This window comes from Barbus barbus, assembly GCF_936440315.1.
Source record: "Barbus barbus genome assembly, chromosome: 20".
Classification (NCBI taxonomy): domain Eukaryota; kingdom Metazoa; phylum Chordata; class Actinopteri; order Cypriniformes; family Cyprinidae; genus Barbus; species Barbus barbus.
In genome coordinates, this window is record NC_136748.1 from 18,970,111 (window position 1) to 18,989,906 (window position 19,796).

The 19,796-nt window shown below is 37.9% G+C and overlaps 1 protein-coding gene across 4 annotated transcripts; it reads right to left on the reverse strand.

The window, feature by feature from the left end:
• Positions 1 to 4,051: 4,051 nt before the first annotated feature.
• LOC306886253 (mitogen-activated protein kinase kinase kinase kinase 3-like) lies at positions 4,052 to 19,458 on the reverse strand. 4 transcript variants are annotated; one of them, XM_079443208.1, is made up of 33 exons: positions 19,216 to 19,249; positions 17,906 to 18,059; positions 17,248 to 17,305; positions 16,913 to 17,003; positions 15,642 to 15,706; positions 15,490 to 15,545; positions 15,347 to 15,394; positions 14,922 to 14,964; positions 14,764 to 14,836; positions 14,546 to 14,677; positions 14,289 to 14,351; positions 13,819 to 13,900; positions 13,604 to 13,720; positions 13,142 to 13,220; positions 12,960 to 13,018; positions 12,835 to 12,875; positions 12,382 to 12,420; positions 10,864 to 10,915; positions 10,493 to 10,766; positions 9,644 to 9,714; positions 9,397 to 9,438; positions 9,055 to 9,139; positions 8,868 to 8,947; positions 8,518 to 8,578; positions 8,291 to 8,408; positions 8,075 to 8,133; positions 7,796 to 7,899; positions 7,548 to 7,719; positions 7,365 to 7,433; positions 5,130 to 5,222; positions 4,977 to 5,047; positions 4,668 to 4,723; positions 4,052 to 4,591 (listed from the first exon to the last, which is right to left on the reverse strand). In XM_079443208.1, exons 1-33 carry the CDS (start codon positions 19,230 to 19,232, stop codon positions 4,504 to 4,506), a joined length of 2,712 nt encoding a protein of 903 aa, XP_079299334.1. In that variant the 5' UTR covers positions 19,233 to 19,249; the 3' UTR covers positions 4,052 to 4,503. The 4 variants fall into 4 exon arrangements, with proteins under 4 accessions (XP_079299334.1, XP_079299333.1, XP_079299335.1 ...); XM_079443207.1 differs by having other exon boundaries at positions 10,864 to 10,918; XM_079443209.1 differs by lacking the exon at positions 17,906 to 18,059 and having other exon boundaries at positions 10,864 to 10,918; positions 19,216 to 19,458.
• Between the last annotated feature and the right edge of the window lie 338 nt (positions 19,459 to 19,796).

The window sequence follows — 19,796 nt, forward strand, 5'->3', positions numbered from 1 at the left end:
ATGTCATGATAACATGGCGCCCCCTAGTGTATATTTAAACAATCCAACAAAATTACGCATGTATTTTGCAACTAATAAGCAAAAATATTTAGCTTCACTGCAGGACTGTTTTTGTATTTCTCTGCGCTGCTTTTTTATTGTTTTGTATGTAAATGTGCTAGACTGACTTTGACCTTTACTCTTGCACCTCTCGTAGTCTTGCAAATGACATGCGGTTCTAAAAGGCTATGTTCACACTGCAGGCAAATGTGGCCAAAATCTGATTTTTTTTTGCTCTCACGTGACTCAGATCTGTTTTTTGTCATGACAGTGTGAACAGCACAAACCGCATGGAATCTGATCTTTTAAATTCCGATTTGTGCCACTTCCGCTTCGTTCAGACTGTCAGCCCAAATCCGATTTTGTGCAAATCCGGATGGAATCTGATTTGAATAACTGTCTGTCCACACAGCATATAGCAACTGTTCATATCCGATTTGTGCGTCCATAAACGCTCTTTCGTTTTTACTTGATGTGTATTGGTTTCTTTGGTCATGCCGTTGCGTTGTTATGCCTATGCTGAAAAAAAACAGTAGCAGTAATACTGTTTGCAATACAGATGTTGTCTTAAGGGGGTCGCACACCGAACGAGAAGCGCAGCGCCGCGCAGCGCCGCGTCTAGGACAACTCGAGGTATCGCACACCAGACGCGTACATTCTATAATTCGAAACATGTTCTGAGCTGCAAGATGGGTGAGTTTTAACGTCATTTGTTATTATTATTATTATTTTAAACATATTATTTTAATTGATAATAGCAGAGTTTTCAACGTTAATCAATGAAAAGTAACATTATCTGTGTTATGAAAATCTGTTATTCTTTTGTTGTATCTGTTGACTAGGCAATTTCAACATTTCATGCTGTAGCTACTAATATGATTTTTTTTCTCAATAAAAACAAAGATGATAATTTTTTTGTGTGTAAGGTATGCTTATTTCTTTGTTAACTTCAATTATAATCATATTCCTGTTGAGGTAACGTTAGGTTGTCATAATTCAACACGATTGTTTACTTAAAATAACAATTGTCAGTTTGTGGTCAACATTATTGTTATTTTTAAGGACATTATGAAGTTAAGACAATGTCTGTACTGTACGTTATTTTATGATTGTACTGTACAATTAACGTTACATGCAGTTGTTGCTAGACTGTCACTGAACATTTTACCTCAGATCGTAAATTAAACATTCTTACCTGAAAAACCGATGACATCGGCAATCTTCCTCCACGCTGATGACTTCCTTATGTTGTCTTTGAAGAATCTGTGGTTTGTGGCATATAATTCTGGGTATTTCCCTACTTCGTTGATTAGTTTTTCGTCGTCCATTGCGGTCCGCTACTCCGCTATTTAAATGACCTGAAGTGTGTTGTAACGGTTGTGTCCTGATAAATCCAGTAGGTGGCAGCCGACGACAGTGAATGTAATATTTTGCGTATATAAAAATGTCTCAAGAGAAATATAAAAGATTAAAAGGATTACGTTTATTATACATTTAATTAATGTATAATATGTATAATAATTAATTTAATTAATATGTTTTCATTTTATTCAAGCTGTAAAACTAATGTAAGCTGTACAGTATTTAGCAGCAGTGGTATCTTGGTATAGGCTAATGTATTAACAACGATTTGAGACAAATATGATGTTATTTAATATAAAACAATGCAGATGGCGCGCTGTGGCGCGGCAGGAATTTGAACAGTGTCCTGAGTCGTTGCTGGGCGCCGCGGACAGACGCCGAATGACGCCGCCGGTGTGCGTACACACATTGAAAACAATGTGTTCGAATTTTAAAGACATGGCGCGACGCGACGCGGCGCTGCGCTTCTCGTTCGGTGTGCGACCCCCTTTAGAGTCGCGGTTGCGCTGTGGTATTATATTTCATCTTGTGAGGAAGCGGCAGAAACGCAGGAAGCAATGAAGTCTCCTCCACTTTGCTTTTTTTTTTTGGCCGTCACCGCTACTTTCAAAACACAAAGAGGTACGTATACTTGCAGCACATTGTTTTTTTTCCCGCTTGACTTGCACTTCGCAACAACACAAGCTTGTTTCTGCAAAGATGTTCAGCATGTTTTCTGCAAAAACGTCTGACGTGTTTACGTTTTACGTGGCATGAGGACGTGAAAAAGCTACGCTAAATCCGATCTGAGCGGTCAGACTGAAATGGATTTCTAGGAATGCGATTTGAATAGGATTCCAAACCCCATACGAATGTAACTTTATAGCTCGAAACGGATTTGCAAAAATCGGATGTCATGTAGTTCGTTGCCGTTTAGACTATCTAAATATGATCGGATTTCAATTGGATTTGCACAAAATTCGGATTTGGGCTGACAGTCTGAACGAGGCTTTCCATATGTGGTACTAAATCCGATCCATGTCAGATGTTTTGCACTGTGTGAACGGTCATGTCGGATTTCATGCGGCTTTTACGTCACGCTAGATCGACATTCGTCATAATTCCGCGCTGACGAGAGACACTTAAAAGATTTTACATACCCAAAGTTGTCAAGCTAGTAGTGAAAGGTAGTCAGTGGAAGTACAGTGACGTGTCAGAACTCATTTGTAATACAGTGACAACTCCACAAGCAAAACATGAGGGCTCGTATCATAACAGTTTCAAAACTCTGCTGTCTTTTGTCACATCCTTGTCTTTATTTTTTCATATTGCCTGCGCATAATTTCACTGGCTTCTGCAGCAGATCACGCCATAAATAAACGCATAATCGCTTACTTTATATCCTCCGTGTTTACTTCCTTATGACGGCGCGCTGCGCAAGTGTTGCCAAATCCAGTTTCAACGCGGAATTCAATTGTGGAAAAACAATTGAAAAAAAAAAAAAAAAAGTACTTTTTCCACTGTTGCCGTGGGTTGTTTTTCAACTTTGTGAAAAACAACCCACGCGGCCCCACTAACGTGATATTTACCCCCTGAACATGATTGGGCTAGTTTTGGACTAGTTTTGAGAAACAATTGGCGGATTTTGTTGTGAAAATCTGGAAACCCTGTTTGTATCGTTCTTTTGCGCATGTGGGTCATTTCAGAACCATGATCTGTTCACACTGTAAATCTGATGTTGGCCACATTTAAAACAACAATGTGAACAGCTATACAAAAAAATCAGATCTGAGAAAAAAAAATCGGAATTGAGCACTAAGGCTCGCAGTGTGAACGTAGCCTAAATGTGGTTCTCGAGTTAAAAGAAGGTTGATTTTTTTTTTTTTTTTTTTAAGTGTGTCTCTAGACCTTGCATTTTTTTTTCCATTCCACTGCCCTGGGTCACACATTTTTTAAATGCAAAAATGCATTCTGTGTGAATGGCCTATAAGATCATTAACATTCATAATTTACAAAACAGCAGAAACACCTGCACTAAGGTTCCACTGTCTGTTATTGTGCTGTTAATAAGGAAATATGGATCTAATGAGACATAAAACTTACTGAAGCCTTAAAGTGCAGTAACATTAACAGTTATTTAGCTAATTTCTCATTAGGGTGAAAGACTTTCAGGCAAAGATTTCACATCGGGTTAAAATTAACTGCCCTGACCAACAGAAAATTGCTTGGTTTGAAAGTAACTTTGATGAAAGTGCTTCATGTATCTCTACATGCACAATGGACTTTTTTTACACGCAAAATTTCATAGAAATTTTACTAATACGACTGTACCCTTATGACAAAAGCGGACGCCAAAAGAGGAAAATGTAGAGAAAGAGAAGCAGAAGAAAATACAGCTGAGTTTGTTAGACTTACAGTTGGTTTACACAGAGCATGTTTTAGCGTTCCATTCTACTGATTGTTTTTCTATGTAAACACATTCTTGTGTTCTTCTATTTTTAAATGCGAGAATGCGTTCTGTGTGAACTGTTATTAGCATGACAGAGAGGAGCTGTTTACAGGGCAATACTGAAAGCTACAAAGCTAACAAGATGTTAAAACACCTGCATATCATGCCAGATATAAAAAGCCATGTTATTTGTGTCCTCTTTCAGACAACTTTTGTACTAGACTGTTGTGTTTTCACATTAGTTATCTCAGTTGCACAGAACTGATGGTTGTGTATCAAGGTAAGTTCACGCAGTTTGGCAGTACAAAAAAAAAAAAAGTTAAACCTGTATGATACCAAAAGATATATAATGTACTTACTGGAGATGAATTTAAATTACTCGATTTGCCGTTACATGCTATGCGAATCTATCACACATATTAAACGGTCTACCTACATCTGCTTGTACTGAGGTATCGATTTTGTATCGATACGAGGTACCAGGGGCTGGCAGCATACCATACCAAAAAAATTGGTATTAAAATCTGTAGTGTTTAATTTTAACTGTCTTTGAGTATGTTTTTTTTCTGTAGTGTTTTGTTCAGTAGCTTCATAAATGAAAATGAGGTGTATAAGTCTCAGGAACATGTACTTTGTAGCGTGCATTATGTAGTGTGTGTTAAGGCATTGTGTTGTCAGTAGCTGTTCTCGTGGCCCGCGAGGATGTACAGATTACTTTGAGCTGTAGGGTCTTCCGTCGGTTTGCTTTCCAACACCACCACTCTGAGAAAGAGAGAAAAATGTTTGTAAAAACTGTGCTGAACATGGAGGTACAATGTGTGTTCTGGTGAGCTCTCACCTGTCGGCACCCAGCAGCCTGTAGGTTCGCGAGTTATCAGAGATCTCCTGAGTAATCTAAAGCAGAGAACATCAGTTACCATCAGTTGTCGACAATTGACCTTGACTTTGTTTTGCCCACAAAATTTGGCTAATGTGACCGCACTTTAAAGCTATATTATGAGCTATGAATGTATAATCTAGATCAGTGGTGCATCACGATGGAAACATTAAACCATCAAAATTCACTTTTGTATGATAAGCTATTTTGATAACCTGTTTCCTAAAGCCAAACTAGTTGAATTTAGAAAACCAAAGGCACAACACACACCTCACTGTTTTTAAAGCTTCTTCCCTGCATTCCATGCTTCCAGAACGCCAAAACACTGTCCTGCAGACACACTTGAAAAAGACAAATACATTATTATTAATCAAAGCACACAATGAAATCCCCACCTCAGTCATGTATTAATTGAGTTCTTACCTATTGCCTCAATCTGGAAGTTAAAAGTAAGTTCAGTTGACAGCTTTCTGTTGGATTTTAACCTGCCTTGTAAATTCACCAACTTTATACAGCCTGCAAAATACAGAAATAAATTATGAGTAATAATGGCTTGCTAGAGCTGGGACTGCTGGGTAAAGAAAATGAAAGAGCCTGTGCAGATGCTTGTTTGAACTTGAATCTGCACTGCAGGTACTGACAAATACCAACAGAAAAAGATCAATGCGTGAATTTAGAAACCATTATAGCTACAGTATCTCACAGAAGTACACCCCTCACATTTTTGTAAACATTTTATTATATCTTTTCATGTGACAACACTGAAGAAATGAGACTTTGCTACAATGTAAAGTAGTGAGTGTACAGCTTGTATAACAGTGTACATTTGCTGTCGCCTCAAAATAACTCAACACACAGCCATTAATGTCTAAACCGCTGGCCACAAAAGTGAGTACACCCCTAAGTGAAAATGTCCAAATTGGGCCCAAAGTGTCATTATTTTGTGTGGCCACAATTATTTTCCAGCACTGCCTTAACCCTCTTGGGCACGGAGTTCACCAGAGCTTCACAGGTTGCCACTGGAGTCCTCTTCCTCTCCTCCATGACGACATCACAGAGCTGGTGGATGTTAGAGATCTTGCGCTCCTCCACCTTCCGTTTGAGGATGCCCCACAGATGCTCAATAGGGTTTAGTTCTGGAGACATGCTTGGCCAGTCCATCACCTTTAACCTCAGCTTCTTTAGCAAGGCAGTGGTCGTCTTGAAGTTATGTTTGGGGTCGTTATCATGTTGGAATACTGCCCTGCGGCCCAGTGTCTGCTTTAGTATGTCACAGTACATGTTGGCATTCATGGTTCCCTCAATGAACTGTAGCTCCCCAGTGCCGGCAGCACTCATGCAGCCCCAGACCATGGCACTCCCACCAGCATGCTTGACTGTAGGCAAGACACACTTGTCTTTGTACTCCTCACCTGGTTACCGCCACACACACTTGACGCCATCTGAACCAAATAAGTTTATCTTGGTCTCATCAGACCACAGGACATGGTTCCAGTAATCCATGTCCTAAGTCTGCTTGTCTTCAGCAAACTGTTTGCGGGCTTTCTTGTGCATCATGTTTAGAAGAGGCTTCCTTATTCCCCTTCAACCTCTGCAGCAATGCTGGCAGCACTCATACGTCTATTTCCCAAACACAACCTCTGGATATGACGCTGAGCACGTGCACTCAACCTCTTTGGTCGACCATGGCGAGGCTTGTTCTGAGTGGAACCTGTCCTGTTAAACCTCTGTATGGTCTTGGCCACCGTGCTGCAGCTCAGTTTCAGGGTCTTGGCAATCTTCTTATAGCCTACGCCGCCTTTATGTAGAGCAACAATTCTTTTTTTCAGATCCTCAAAGAGTTCTTTGCCATGAGGTGCCATGTTAAATTTCCAGTGACCAGTATGAGAGAGTGAGAGCGATAACACCAAATTTAACACACCTGCTCCCCATACACACCTGAGACCTTGTAACACTAACGAGTCACATGACACTGGGGAGAGAAAATTACTAATTGGGCCCAATTTGGACATTTTTACTTAGGGGTGTACTCACTTTTGTGGCCAGCGGTTTAGACATTAATGGCTGTGTGTCAAGTTATTTTGAAGGGACAGCAAATTTACACTGTTATACAAGCTTTACACTCACTACTTTACATTGTAGCAAAGTGTCATTTCTTCAGTGTTGTCACATGAAAACATATACTAAAATATTTACAAAAATGTGAGAGGTGTACTCACTTCTGTGAGATACTGTGTATCAGGAGACAGCTTAATGTGCATGTGATTTATCATATTGTAGCTAAAAATAGCTATAACTGTGGCAAAAATCAACTGTGGTTTTATAAAATGGCGATGAGAATATTAAGTACAATTCATTTGTATTATATGCATTATAGTTTATTCTTATTAACAATAATGATAATAAAAATATAATTTATATAATTGAACTTTTTGTAATATGTATGTATTTATATACATTATCTATATTTATAGGAATTGATTATACTATTATAATGATTATAATCAATTGTTCAAAATAATATAGCTAAATATATACATAAAACAAAAGTGAATTATTATTTAAACTGTTCTAATATTTAATATTAGCAGAGTGTTATATTAAATATAAACAATCATATTATTATATGATTTATTATAATAAAAATAAATAACTTACGATCTAGACACACTAGGACGGTATCTCTCTCCAGCTGAGTCACATGAATGACACATGTTTGAGGTGTTTCTGGAAACACACAACACAGCAAGGGTTCATACAAGTCCCAAGAGCAACACTCTATTTGGCAATCCAAACCAAGTCAAATTTTGAATTGAGACACAGTGAAACTCTGATGCTGACCGGACTCTGTGAACGCTGGGTTGGCGGCATTGGGATCAACAGTGCCAAACGTGACCACCTGATCAGGATGGCTTCCTTTACTGACGGCTGCACATACCAGTGGATAATGCTGCTCAGGAACCACCAACATCTCAAAGACTTCTAATGGACACGGCAGGGTGAGGTCTATGCTCTGGAAAGACACAAATACACAAGATTGTAGACTTGTGTATGGATGCACTTTGTTATTTCTCTATGCTATTACTTACCTTTATCAGCATGAAGCGCTGCATGGCTTCCACCCATTCAAACAACATTACGCTGGACTGGAAAGCTCCACATAAGTACTTATGACCGGAGTATGGGTTTCGCACTATACAAACACATATAAAAGCATGTTTCATTTTTGACTGCATTTATAATAAAAACAATGTATTATTTTATGTGCAAATCCTAAAAACTATGCAGTGTTCTGATCATACAATTTGGTAGGCATTTCAACACAAAACATAAGAATATAAAAAGCATGCGAGTGCATTTGTACTGACCAACACAACATTTCTGACAACCCCTCGTGTCTGGTATTTTATTGGACACAGTAAACTTCCTGAAAGAAAGGCATTAACATGACAGCACTAAAATACAAATGATATGATTTAACAGGATTTACAGTAAAAAAAAAAAAAAATTAATTACAAATGACAACGGACTAAACAGCTACACAAAAATAAAAAAAAAAGTAAAAAGATTATTCTGAATCATACCGTGGGATGATTTTGTCTGGGAGTTTGTGTGTTGGTATGGCAACAGGTAACTTCTGCATTTGTCGAGCTTGCTCAAAAAGCATCGTCAGGTTGTAAGAGTACAGCTGAGATGCTTTACCTGTGGAAAACACCCATATATGTGCATAGAATAGCATTATGGTAAAGCTAAAACATTAAAATGTACTTCAAATGCATGGTAAATCTTTTCCTTATTGGTTTTATCTCACCTGATATTGAAAGCAGCCAGTTGTTCATTACATATACCCATGTGCACCTCCGTGGAACCAGCTGTATGTGATTCAATGAAATAAAAGATAAATAAAATTCAAATAATGATTCATCTTATTTCCTTTCAGAGCAAATACATAATTATTGATAACATATAAAATCAATTTGCAATTTTTATTATCCATTTTATAAATATCGATGACATTCTTCTATATTTTTAGCATTTTGAAATGCTGAAAAAAATATGATTATATGATTTTTTTTCATATCTGTATTGCAAAGCCTGCTTAAATTAGTCTTAATTTTGAGCCTCAATGCCAAAAGTAAGCCATAATAAAAAGGCCCTGACCTGTTCCATTGTGCTCTCATGGATTTCATTCAGATTGAGGGTGTAAATTCCTTCCTCTCCACCAAAAATCAGATATTGATCTGAAAAAGAGTCATGAGGGAAGCTCATAAAGCTGAAAAAACACAATTTACTAATTTAGGAGAATGTGATTTGAGAATGCATGAGCTCTATATGAACTGCTTGTTACCCCTGGTGTTTGGGTTTATCCAGGAACAGGCACAGTGTATCTTTAGGGGACAGCCGTTAAACACTTTAGAGAAACAAGCTCCCATCTGCAAAGCAGAAACAAAGGCTGCGTTTACACTTGGCATTAACATGCGATCACTGCGATCCGATCAAGCAGATCGGATCATCAATCAATCAGAAGATCAACATTGTGGCAGCAGAGCTGAGTTTGAATGGTCCAAATTTAGTTGCTATGACATTTCTGTTAATACAGGTGTGCTGATACATCTTTCAATGTTTGTGTGTATGAAAGTGAAAAAGAAGGAAAAATAGAGAAAGATGGAGAGATAAAGAGAAGACTCACATGTACTTTAGGGGTCGGTGGGAGGCCTTTACTGAATGGAAGCTACAAAAAGACAAACAGATCAACTCTGTAATCAAACTATTTATGTTTTCCCATTTAATCTGGGAATAGGAATCACAGGGCAATAATTGTAAAGTCAGATTACTCAGACAATATATTTCACATCTACTGCATCTCCTCCTGTCCGTAGCACAGACAATGTTTAATAATTTAATTTTAGGGCTTAGAACAACCCTAATAACCATACCGTTAGATTAGGTGAGGGAAGGGAGGCCAGTTTTTCTTTCTCTCCATTCTCCTGGACAGAAACTCCATTACCTGCATATAAACACTCACATTATATCATCTGTCCTTTGAAAACTGAAACCACAAAAACAATGATACACCTATGTAAATTAGGTTCTTTATAGATGCCCCCATTAAAAAAAAAACAAAAAAACATGCCTGATTATGTTTGCACTAATACTACCTGCAGAAAGCAAGCAGTACATAGAATTTGGTTGTTTTTTTTATGCAGCTGTTATTGAGGTAATTAAGTAACCTAGTAATTCAGGGGTCTAGAAGTTGCAGGACATCTGATTCATTTGCTAAAAAAACAGTATACACATGTTTATGATAATAAAAAAAAATATGATAATAAATACCATTTTGCAATACTACCCAATTTTATTGTTGTTTGGCTGGTCTTCCAGCCTGGTCACATATGGTTTTGACAACTTTTTAGCCTGGGAGACCAGCTAAAACCAGCTGAACACCAGCTTGGTGATTAAAACCACCAACCCATGAATCTCAGATTAAGGTAGTCTGCTACATCCTCTATAACTAGGCAATGAAAAAGACTTATGCTGTGCAAAGTGTATTCTGCGCTACATTTTGGGGCATGATCGTTACCTTATTTGCATAAAATATTATGTGAATTGGGTTGTCAAACAACACAATCACACAGACCCATCTACAAAACTCTCAACTATCCTATAATAAAGCTACAGCTGCCTGTATTGTGTGACTGAACTAATGCCATTAGTATTCAAAGCACAAGGAACAGAGGAAGATTTGCGGGGCTGTCTACCGCTCAAGTGGGCGGTGCTTAGCTTACTTTGTTCTTCCTGTTCAGCATGAAGCCATTCCCAGAACCTATAAATCCCATCATCCCCTGCTGGCTCTGTCTGATGATCATGCTCAGATGGTTTGTTACCTAGACTACTACGCCTGTGTGGAGGCAGACGAGGAGGTGGCGGTCTGGGGGGCACACAGGAAGCAGGCCGAACAGGAGGGGTGGAGCTTGTAGAAGTTGGGGAACGTTTAATGGTCCCTTCTCCAGTATTGCCCTCTGAGGCGGTACTGTTCTGACCGGGAGACAGAAGCTTCGGCTAGGAAGTGATTAAGGGAAAAAGAGAGATGTGAGTGTGAGTTACACATTATGTCAGAAGGCATGTCTTGCATAGGAAAAGTGTGTGTAAGTTTTACCTTGGGTGGCAGTGGAGGTGGCACTTTAGGCCTCATGGTTGAAGTGGAGTTACTGCTGTAGACAGACACACAAAATCATTATAATGATTTATATTAGTGCTAATCATGATGTGGTAACAAAAAACCAGGATGCAAGGACCAACAGCACAGTTTCTTTGAAAGGTGGAAACACATACAGGGATACAATCAGATGAAGAAAGAGACCTCATATGCAATGTTAAAAACAGTAAAGAAAGTAAGCAAGAATGGTCATGTGGACACAATACACACAAACTGAGTGCTAAATACGCTCACATACACATAATCAACCCAATCCAGAGCAGAGCTTGGGAATATTTTGAACTTCTTAGAGTTTGAAGTTCCAGGAAACTCCAAGTAGGAAAAACACAATTTGCAACTGTCCTCAGTTTGGACTTTGAGCTTCAAAGCTTCAAACTAACTGGAAATGAAAGTGTTACTGTATCTTGTGCTCATCACCAGGCTATTAAAAACCCAAAACAAATGTCGAATCAAATTACTACAACATACACAGCATTTTTAAGACTAAATTTTTTAATTTCTGAAGAAAATGTGAGTTGTACTTGTTCTTGCAAATATCATTAGCATAATGCTAGGGTGACCTGGGTGGTTGCTAATGCTATGTGGTTTCTAGGGTGTTCTAAATTGCATTGCGTACTGTTCCAAATCAAAAAAGCCCAGCCCTAAGCCTCTATGATACTCTGCTCTCTAGATATAACCCAGGTTCCTCCTTCAAAGTTAATCTATTGGAAAATCTATGCTGATTTTATTTAAAAAAAAAAGTAGTAGCATATGCAACTGTATTAAAGTTGGCATGAAATGTAAATTGTGATCATCTTTTCTCCTCTATTATGATGTATATCCGAGTAAAACAGCTTATCAAACTAGCAAACATGTAATGCGGGACTTGATTTTGCCCATCAGAAATTGACTGGATCATTGTCAGGTTGCTGTAGAGGAGGTTTTATTGGCTAGTCTTCGCACCAAAGCACACATTAGAGAAGATAATGTTGTTGTGAGGGGAGGTTAAAGTTTTTGAATAAAGATTATGAGGGCACATGAACTAAAAAATAATGATGTGCATTGCAATAATGATCAATCATGCATTTGTGCACCAGCAAGCAACTACAAACCAGACACACTACAAAACAAACCGGGTGCATCCTTCAGTCTCACATCCGGTTGACACTAACAGACAGTGAGTCACGGATAATCACAGGTGTTTTTGAATGATACACATCTCACATTACATCTTCCTCTCACTTACTGCAAATCATCACCTTCATCCTCCTCCTCATCCTCTAAATGTGTCACATGACCCCTGAGAGAGATGAAGAGGGTGAGGCTAAGAAGGTACAGCGGCCAGAGAAGAATGCAGAGAACACACACACACACACACACTCAGCAGTAAGAGCTTCTCAGTGCCAAGCAGAGGAGATGAGACTGCAGAAGTGATTAGATTGCACAGAGGTTCAAAAGAGATAGTAGGAGGGGCTGTACCTTTGATTGAGCTCCTCAGCAACAGATTTTAATAGACTCCTACAAAAATAATGAATAAAAGACAAAACAGAACTTGTTTACACATATAAACAAAATACACATATTTGTTGTGACACTAAAATATTCCTCCAACAACAAAACTATTTAATTAGTGAAGTCGACTAATTTTAGACCTTCATTTCTCTTAATTGTTTATATATAATTGTCTTTGATTTATTATATATATACTATTATATATAATATACTCCACCTCGCCTCAGCACCAGGTGCTAGCAGTCAAACGAGTATGGAAACGGTACAGGTGACGAGGAGTTTCAGTAGAATTTGTTATTTTAAACTAGGAATGGATTCAGACAGATTACCTATTCATCTATCAGCCAACTAGTTGATTAATGAGGTCAAGACTTTTCCTTATTTTGATAAACTTACAAGTAAAGCATAACACACACTCACTTGTTATTTCCCAGAATGCTTTGGGGCTCTAATGGTAGATCCTACATGAATCAAAAAGGCAGTCAGACAAGTCATCCAAACAAAGACACTAAATAGCAATAAATCAATGGCATAATGTCACAAACCATCTCATGATGCGGTTCGGTTTCTTTTCTCAGAGGAGGGTCGAACTTCACCTTATCAACTAGGAGAGGGACACACACACACACACACACACACAAATTTCTCTCTGTGCTTTTAAGTAGGCTGAGAATTCTTGTGCTTATTTCGGTTCAGCGAGTCAAAGGCTAATTGAGACATGACTTACAGTTAATCTCAGACAGAGTCTTTCCATCTCGTGAGCTCCTGCTAGTTGAGCGGATTCGATGCGGAACAGACACGGGAGACTGCAAACACAGAGACCACAAGTAAAGTTTTTAAACTTGAAGCTAAAACGGCTTAATTACATACAGTACATACATACATTTTCTGAATATCTGTTACAAGTCCCTAATCTTTCCTCAATACAACACTGCAAGCCACTGCCGTTATGTGTTAAAACCAATAAACTCTCATGCATTCACATACACACACGCAATCGCATATGCACACTGCAGCATGGGTAACTGGACACACTTGTACCTGGCAGCTGGCAGAGCCAACTGTCTGCCCTCTCTTAGGATCTACATCTAAAGAAACAACCAATTAGAGATCAGAGCTTCAGTGTAAAGCCCTAACATGGTTTCCCATTGGTTAAAAGGTAAAGAAAGAGTCAGATATATGACATCACCTCTGGGTCAATGTCATCCTCCTCTGCATCACTGTGTGTGCTGTGGTCAGGGTTGTTGGCTTTGTCCAGTAGCTCAATGGCAAGAGTCCTGCTAAGCGGTTGGGTAACAAATGGGTGCTACAAAAAGAGAGAAATGATGCAAAAAAAAATTACTGAATGATGGTGGATAACTGGAGCCAATCATAAATGTTCTCTAAAGGAAGGGCAGATCTTACTTGCAGTAACCTATCAGCCGTCGGTCTCTTCTTGGGATTTTTGGTCAAAGCAATTTTCACAAAGTGGTGGAAATTATTTGTCCTTCATGAGCCAAAACAAAACAAATGAGCGTGTTTTTCAATCATAAAGTGATATTATGGGAAATATTCTTTACCACAAAAAAAAGTTCAAGTTAAAAATAAAAAGTTGAAAATGTGAAGTTAGAAATGTGATCAATTATGTGAATTTGTAAAAACACCAAATCAGCATATTAATCAGCAAATCATTTCTAAAGTAAATGTGACACTATATTAAAATTTAAAATTTCAATAACATTGCACAATATCACTGTTTTTACTGTATATTAAAAAAAATAAATGCCCTTGGTATGTGTTAGAGACCTCTTTAAAAAAACATTTAAAAAAACCTTACCTTCCCCACACTTTTGAATGAACTGTACTTTAAATCATATACATTTACAAATCCTTACCACTTTACTTTGTCTTTCAGCTTAGGTGGTTGGAAACTGCTCTTGGTCATTAGGAAAAGTGCTCTGAGAAGGGGAAACAAAGCAGAATGGACAAAAAACAACAACTGTTGAAAAGCAGGAGAAAGCTAGAGTGTCAACATACAGAAGGTGTCCTGTGTGATATGTATTATTTACTAAATTAATTCATTACATGTGCAGCAACAAACAACTCATGATGGAACATACATAGTGACATTAAGTCAGTACAAGGCACACACCTCATGGGGTGCAAGTCGAACATTGGAGGCTCCAACTCTGCCAGCTCAATGGCTGTGATGCCCACGGCCCAAATATCACACAGCTGATTATAGCCACCTTTCCGTTCAACTGCTGCCACCTCAGGTGCCATCCTGCAGAGAGAGACATATAAAGAAAAAAATTCATACAGCCCAATGACTAGAATTAAACTATTAAAACAATCCTTCCACTGACATACCAATACGGAGTTCCAATGAAGGACTTTCTTTTTGCTAAAGTGGCTGATATCTGAGCTGAAACACCAAAATCAGCTGGAGAGAGACAGACAGCAAGTGTGAAGGTGGTATTCTTATTAAATGCAAACTCCCAAGGTGTTCACACAAAGTGTTTTCTTACCTAGCTTAACGTAGCCATTGTCCGTCAACAGTATATTAGCACCCTATAAAGCAAGAGAAGAGCCACAGTGAGCAACTGTGATATAACAACAAATTACAACGTCTTTGAAACAATCCTAGTCATTTGCGATGGCTGGATAACTATTTGATTATAGACCGATTCTTGAACCAGTTCATTAAAAAAAACTTAAAAATTACAAGACTTTTCATGAAATTTCCTGATATTTCCATGTTGTCAACAATAGCATTTTCCAAAAGAAAACAAAACACTTAATCTTTGTCAGACTTCAGAAGAAAAAAAAAAAAAAAAAAAAAACCTTTTGCATAATATCTGTCAAGTGGGACATGAGTGCTAATTATGTCAACACTGTGTGGAATGGCCTCCTTCAAGTGAGATTTAATTGTGTTTTGACGTCCAGTCTGTACCTTTATATCTCTGTGGATCTTGCCTTTGTTATGGAGATAGTAAACACCCTGAAATAAACACCAAAAGCCATATTACCACTTGAATCAATTGAAACTGTCACATATCAGTATTTTTAAACATTAGTAAATGTGCATGTATATACCTGCAGGGTCTCCCGACATACATACGCAATTTGGGATTCTGACAATGGCCCAGTAACTGAAATAGATAGATATACATTTATATGAGAGATAATGCTGAACAGCTCAACATGATAAATGCATAATAAACTCCTGTTTTGGTGACAATAGTTACCATGGTAAATATCCTGGAGTGAGCCTCCACCACAGTATTCCATGCTGATCCATAATTTATCTCTCCTGAAACAGGGATATTAAGACATCAATTATCAAGTCTTGTCAGACCAATTCTGGCCACAACAGCTTAAAAGTGGTGCTTGTATAAATTGGGTTGTGGCATGTACTTCACCAGGTAGTAAAAATATCAACAAAGTTGAAAAGAGAGAAATCAAATATGCAAAATATTGGGGTCAGTAAGATATTTAAATATTTTTGAAAGAAGTCTCTTATGTTAATCAAGGCTGCATTCATTTGACCGAAAATACAGCAAAACAGTAATCGTGTGAACTATTCTTACAATTTAAAATAACTGTTTTCTATTTTTCCATTTTATATTTTAAAATGTAATTTACTTCTGTGATGGCAAAGCTGAATTTTCAGCAGCCATTACTCTAGTCCTCAGAGTCACATGATGCTTCAGAAATCATTCTAATATTTGGTGACATTTTTATTTTGTTATTTTCAATGACTATGTTTACGTGGACATCAGTAATCTAATTATTTACCTTATTCTGAATAAGACAATATTATGATTAAGGTGTTTACATGAGTTGCTTTTAGAATATTCCTTTCATGTTCCTGTTTTACATGTTATAGTACATTGATCGATTAATGGCACACGTCATTACGTCACCACACAACGCCATCCGACATCCAACCCAGAATTTCACATATAAACATGTAGTTCATCTTCGTTATGATGCCAGATACAGTTTTGGGTGTTTAATTTTTAATTTACTGAAAGCTTCAAGTGCAGTTAATTATTTGTCATGCTATACGTGCAAACACACGACGCCGTTGTTAAAGCCATGCTCTTTTGTTTGCCGTCAAACGGTTGACCACTGGCGTGTGTACTATAACATGTAAAACAGGAACATGAAAGGAATATTCTAAAAGCAACTCATGTATACACCTTAATCATAATATTGTCTTATTCAGAATAAGGTAAATAATTAGATTACTGATGTCCATGTAAACATAGTCAGTGTTTAAAACAGTTACTGCCTAATACACATCAGTGGAAATGCATTTTCAGGATTCTTTGAAATAGAAATCTTTTGTAAGATTATAAAAATCTTTGCTGTGACTCCAAACTTTTGAACGGTGATGTGGTGCTAAAGAAAACTGCTGAAATGTCCAACCAAAAGCTTTTGCTACATTATAAAATGTATAAAACATATTAAATGAAGCCAGAGCTTGTGTTTGACTGCATGTGTGTACATGTACCTGAGGTAACTGCCAAAATATGCAACAATGTTTGAGTGTTTACAATCTTTCATCATAATAATCTCCTGCTGCACCACATCGAAGTCCTCTCCTGCAAAAATCAATTGACAAAAGAATTCAGTAATGAATTATGTAAAGTGCAAACAGACTAATAATAAGTGTTCACTAATAAGTGTGTGAACATGTTGCCTGTATTTAAAATGCATGCACAGTCACACCATTACAATGCATGAACACAACACAGTTGTAATATTTAACTATTCAAGTATAGATTGACAGTGATAGGGCACTACCTAGAGGTGATTAAGCAGCACAGTGTGTGCAGGAAGGCTCACCTGGCTCTAGTTTGATGACTTTGATAGCAGCCAGTTCTCCAGTGTTGACATTACGAGCCTGGAAATGGAAAGCATAAGAGTTGTGAGTCCATAAGCCCAAAAGTTGCGCAATAACATGATTATACCTGTTATATAGATCTGACTCATAATAAGAGATCTATCTGCTCCAAACAACTGATTAAAGCTGACAGACATCGGTGTCTCAAATAAATGCTGTTCTTTTGAATTTTCTATTCTTCAAAGCATTGCGAAAAAAATTTATCACAGTTTACACACACACACACACACACACACACAAATTAAAAATAAAAATAAATATTATGCAACAACTTTGGTGCTTTAGAAATGTTTTTAAGCAACAAATCAACATATTCAAATTATTTTTGAAGGATCATGTGACCCTGAAGACTAGAGTAATGGCTGCTGAAAATTCATCTTTGCCATCGCAGGAATAAAATACATGTTTAAATATACTAAAATAGAAAACCGTTATTTTAAATTGTTAAAATATTTCACATTATTGAAGTTTTTACTTATGTTTTTAAAAATCTTACTGACTCCAAACTTTTGAAGAGTAGAGTGCTTTACAGGATTTTCTAGAAACACACACACAGTATTTTGCATGTTCTCTCACAAGTTAAAGCACAAACACACTCACAAAGGCTTCATCTATAAGACCGAACTGAGAGACATCTGTCTGCCAAACAGAAGTGAGGATGATGTCATCAGAGTCAAAGAGAAAGAGAGAGATTTCCAACACTTTATCTGCTGCTGGCGAAATGTGTGTATTGATGTTCACAGCACAGTGATGGCTGTCAAAAGTAGTACAAGGAGAACATCAAATAACTTTCACATGCACGCGCACACACACACACACACACACACAGTGCCTCTCTGATCGCAGTGAGGCATTTCACTGTCCTGTAATAAATAAGCTCAGGGCTGTTTCTACTTTATTAAAATAGATAATTGATGAATCTAATCAGGAGGAACATATGTCAGCAATCAAAATTATATTGCAAGAATCAACCAGATTTTATAACTGACTATAAATGTAAACCTGGGCAAACGCTGCCAGGGAATTTGTGAAACCACATCATATTTTCACACCGCTGGGTAGAGCTGAGGCCCACTTTCAGGTCTACTGTCAGTAGAGTTGGCAGAAAACTATTTTGCTTGTTGGTTTAGTTATTAAGGTCCTACATTTCAGACATGTCAAGATGAACCCATTCAATTCCTACATCAAGGCTCTGACTGAGTGAGTGTGTGTGAATTACATGGCATTCACCCAACACACTCTCATCCACGCACAGTAAAACTGCACACTGTAAAACCCCAGGAAGAGGGAACAATTACGAACAAACAGGATGGACATAGTTGTGGGCAAACACACTCACACAGACACACTTGCAGTTTAAAGTTCAGCCACTTCCTGTCACCAAAGGAAGTAGGACACATTTAATGTTTCTTAAGACCATGATTGCAACTGCCCTCCCCCTTAGATCCGAAACACCTTGCAACAGCCCTCAGTAGTGACCATCTGCCACTGCACAACCTCTCTGCAACATATTGGTCTATTCTTGCCTTTGTTTATGTCACATAAAGAGATGCAGGACTTTGAGTTTGACAGCCCTGCACTGCTCTGGTGAAATAGACCTGCTAGGCCCTGTGCATTATGAAAACAAAATTCTCTAAGTTACACCCTTTCAGGATATTACACCATATCCGAGTGGCAAATTTGCAGCAAAACACAGATACACTCTGGTCCAGCATAAAAACACATCTGTTGTCTCCCGCATACACTAGTAACATCGGTCAGTTAAGTGGCAGTGTCTTAATCCCTAGTGAGCTGTCTACCTAGACAGCATTTTTTTGACAGTATAAGAGCATTCTAAAAGCGTATATGATGCCCAAAAATGCAGTCTAGGTAGGTAGCTTGCTAGGTTCTGAGACCCAGTTGATCTTTACCTTGTACACATCCCCATAGGTTCCGCTCCCGATCCTCTGGATCAGCTCAAAGTCCTCCTGAGGGTTCCTGCGCGACAGATCCAGGCTTAAATTCATTGTGCGAGTCACCGTTTGCGCCCTCCGGTTTATTTACGTGTCCCCGATGTCAAAAACGGGAGGGGGGTGATGATCGCAGAGACATACAGTAACAGAGGGATATGACGGTCCAGTTCCACCGAACTACAACAACATGGCCTCCTGTGCGCATGCGCAATGCGACTGCCTGACAACACAAACAAACTGAGGATGGAGACATTTCTAACATTACACATAATAAACCAGAAACAACTCGAAAACGTAAACCACGCTTAAAATGTATCAATGTAATTTTAATAGACCGCAAAATACCAAGTGATTTTTTTTTTTTTAAAGAAAGGTAACTAGCATTCTTTTTAAGCAAAACATTTAAAGCAAAACATAACAGTTTGAGATTATAATGAAATAGATTTAACCCATTGTTAAACATTTGGACAAGTTTTTGTAAGAGGAACATATCAAGAACTATAAATAAATAAAGTTTAACATTTTAAAATTTAAATTTA

Bases quoted from the DNA above. Each gene is read 5' to 3' on its own strand.
- LOC306886253 (XM_079443207.1), bottom strand. The intron at 10,919-12,381 runs GTACAGCCCCTC...GTCTGTCTACAG, and splicing joins GCTGAGGAGCTCAATCAAAG to CAGTAACTCCACTTCAACCA. The intron at 8,579-8,867 runs GTCAGGGCCTTT...AATCACATACAG, and splicing joins ATGAGAGCACAATGGAACAG to CTGGTTCCACGGAGGTGCAC.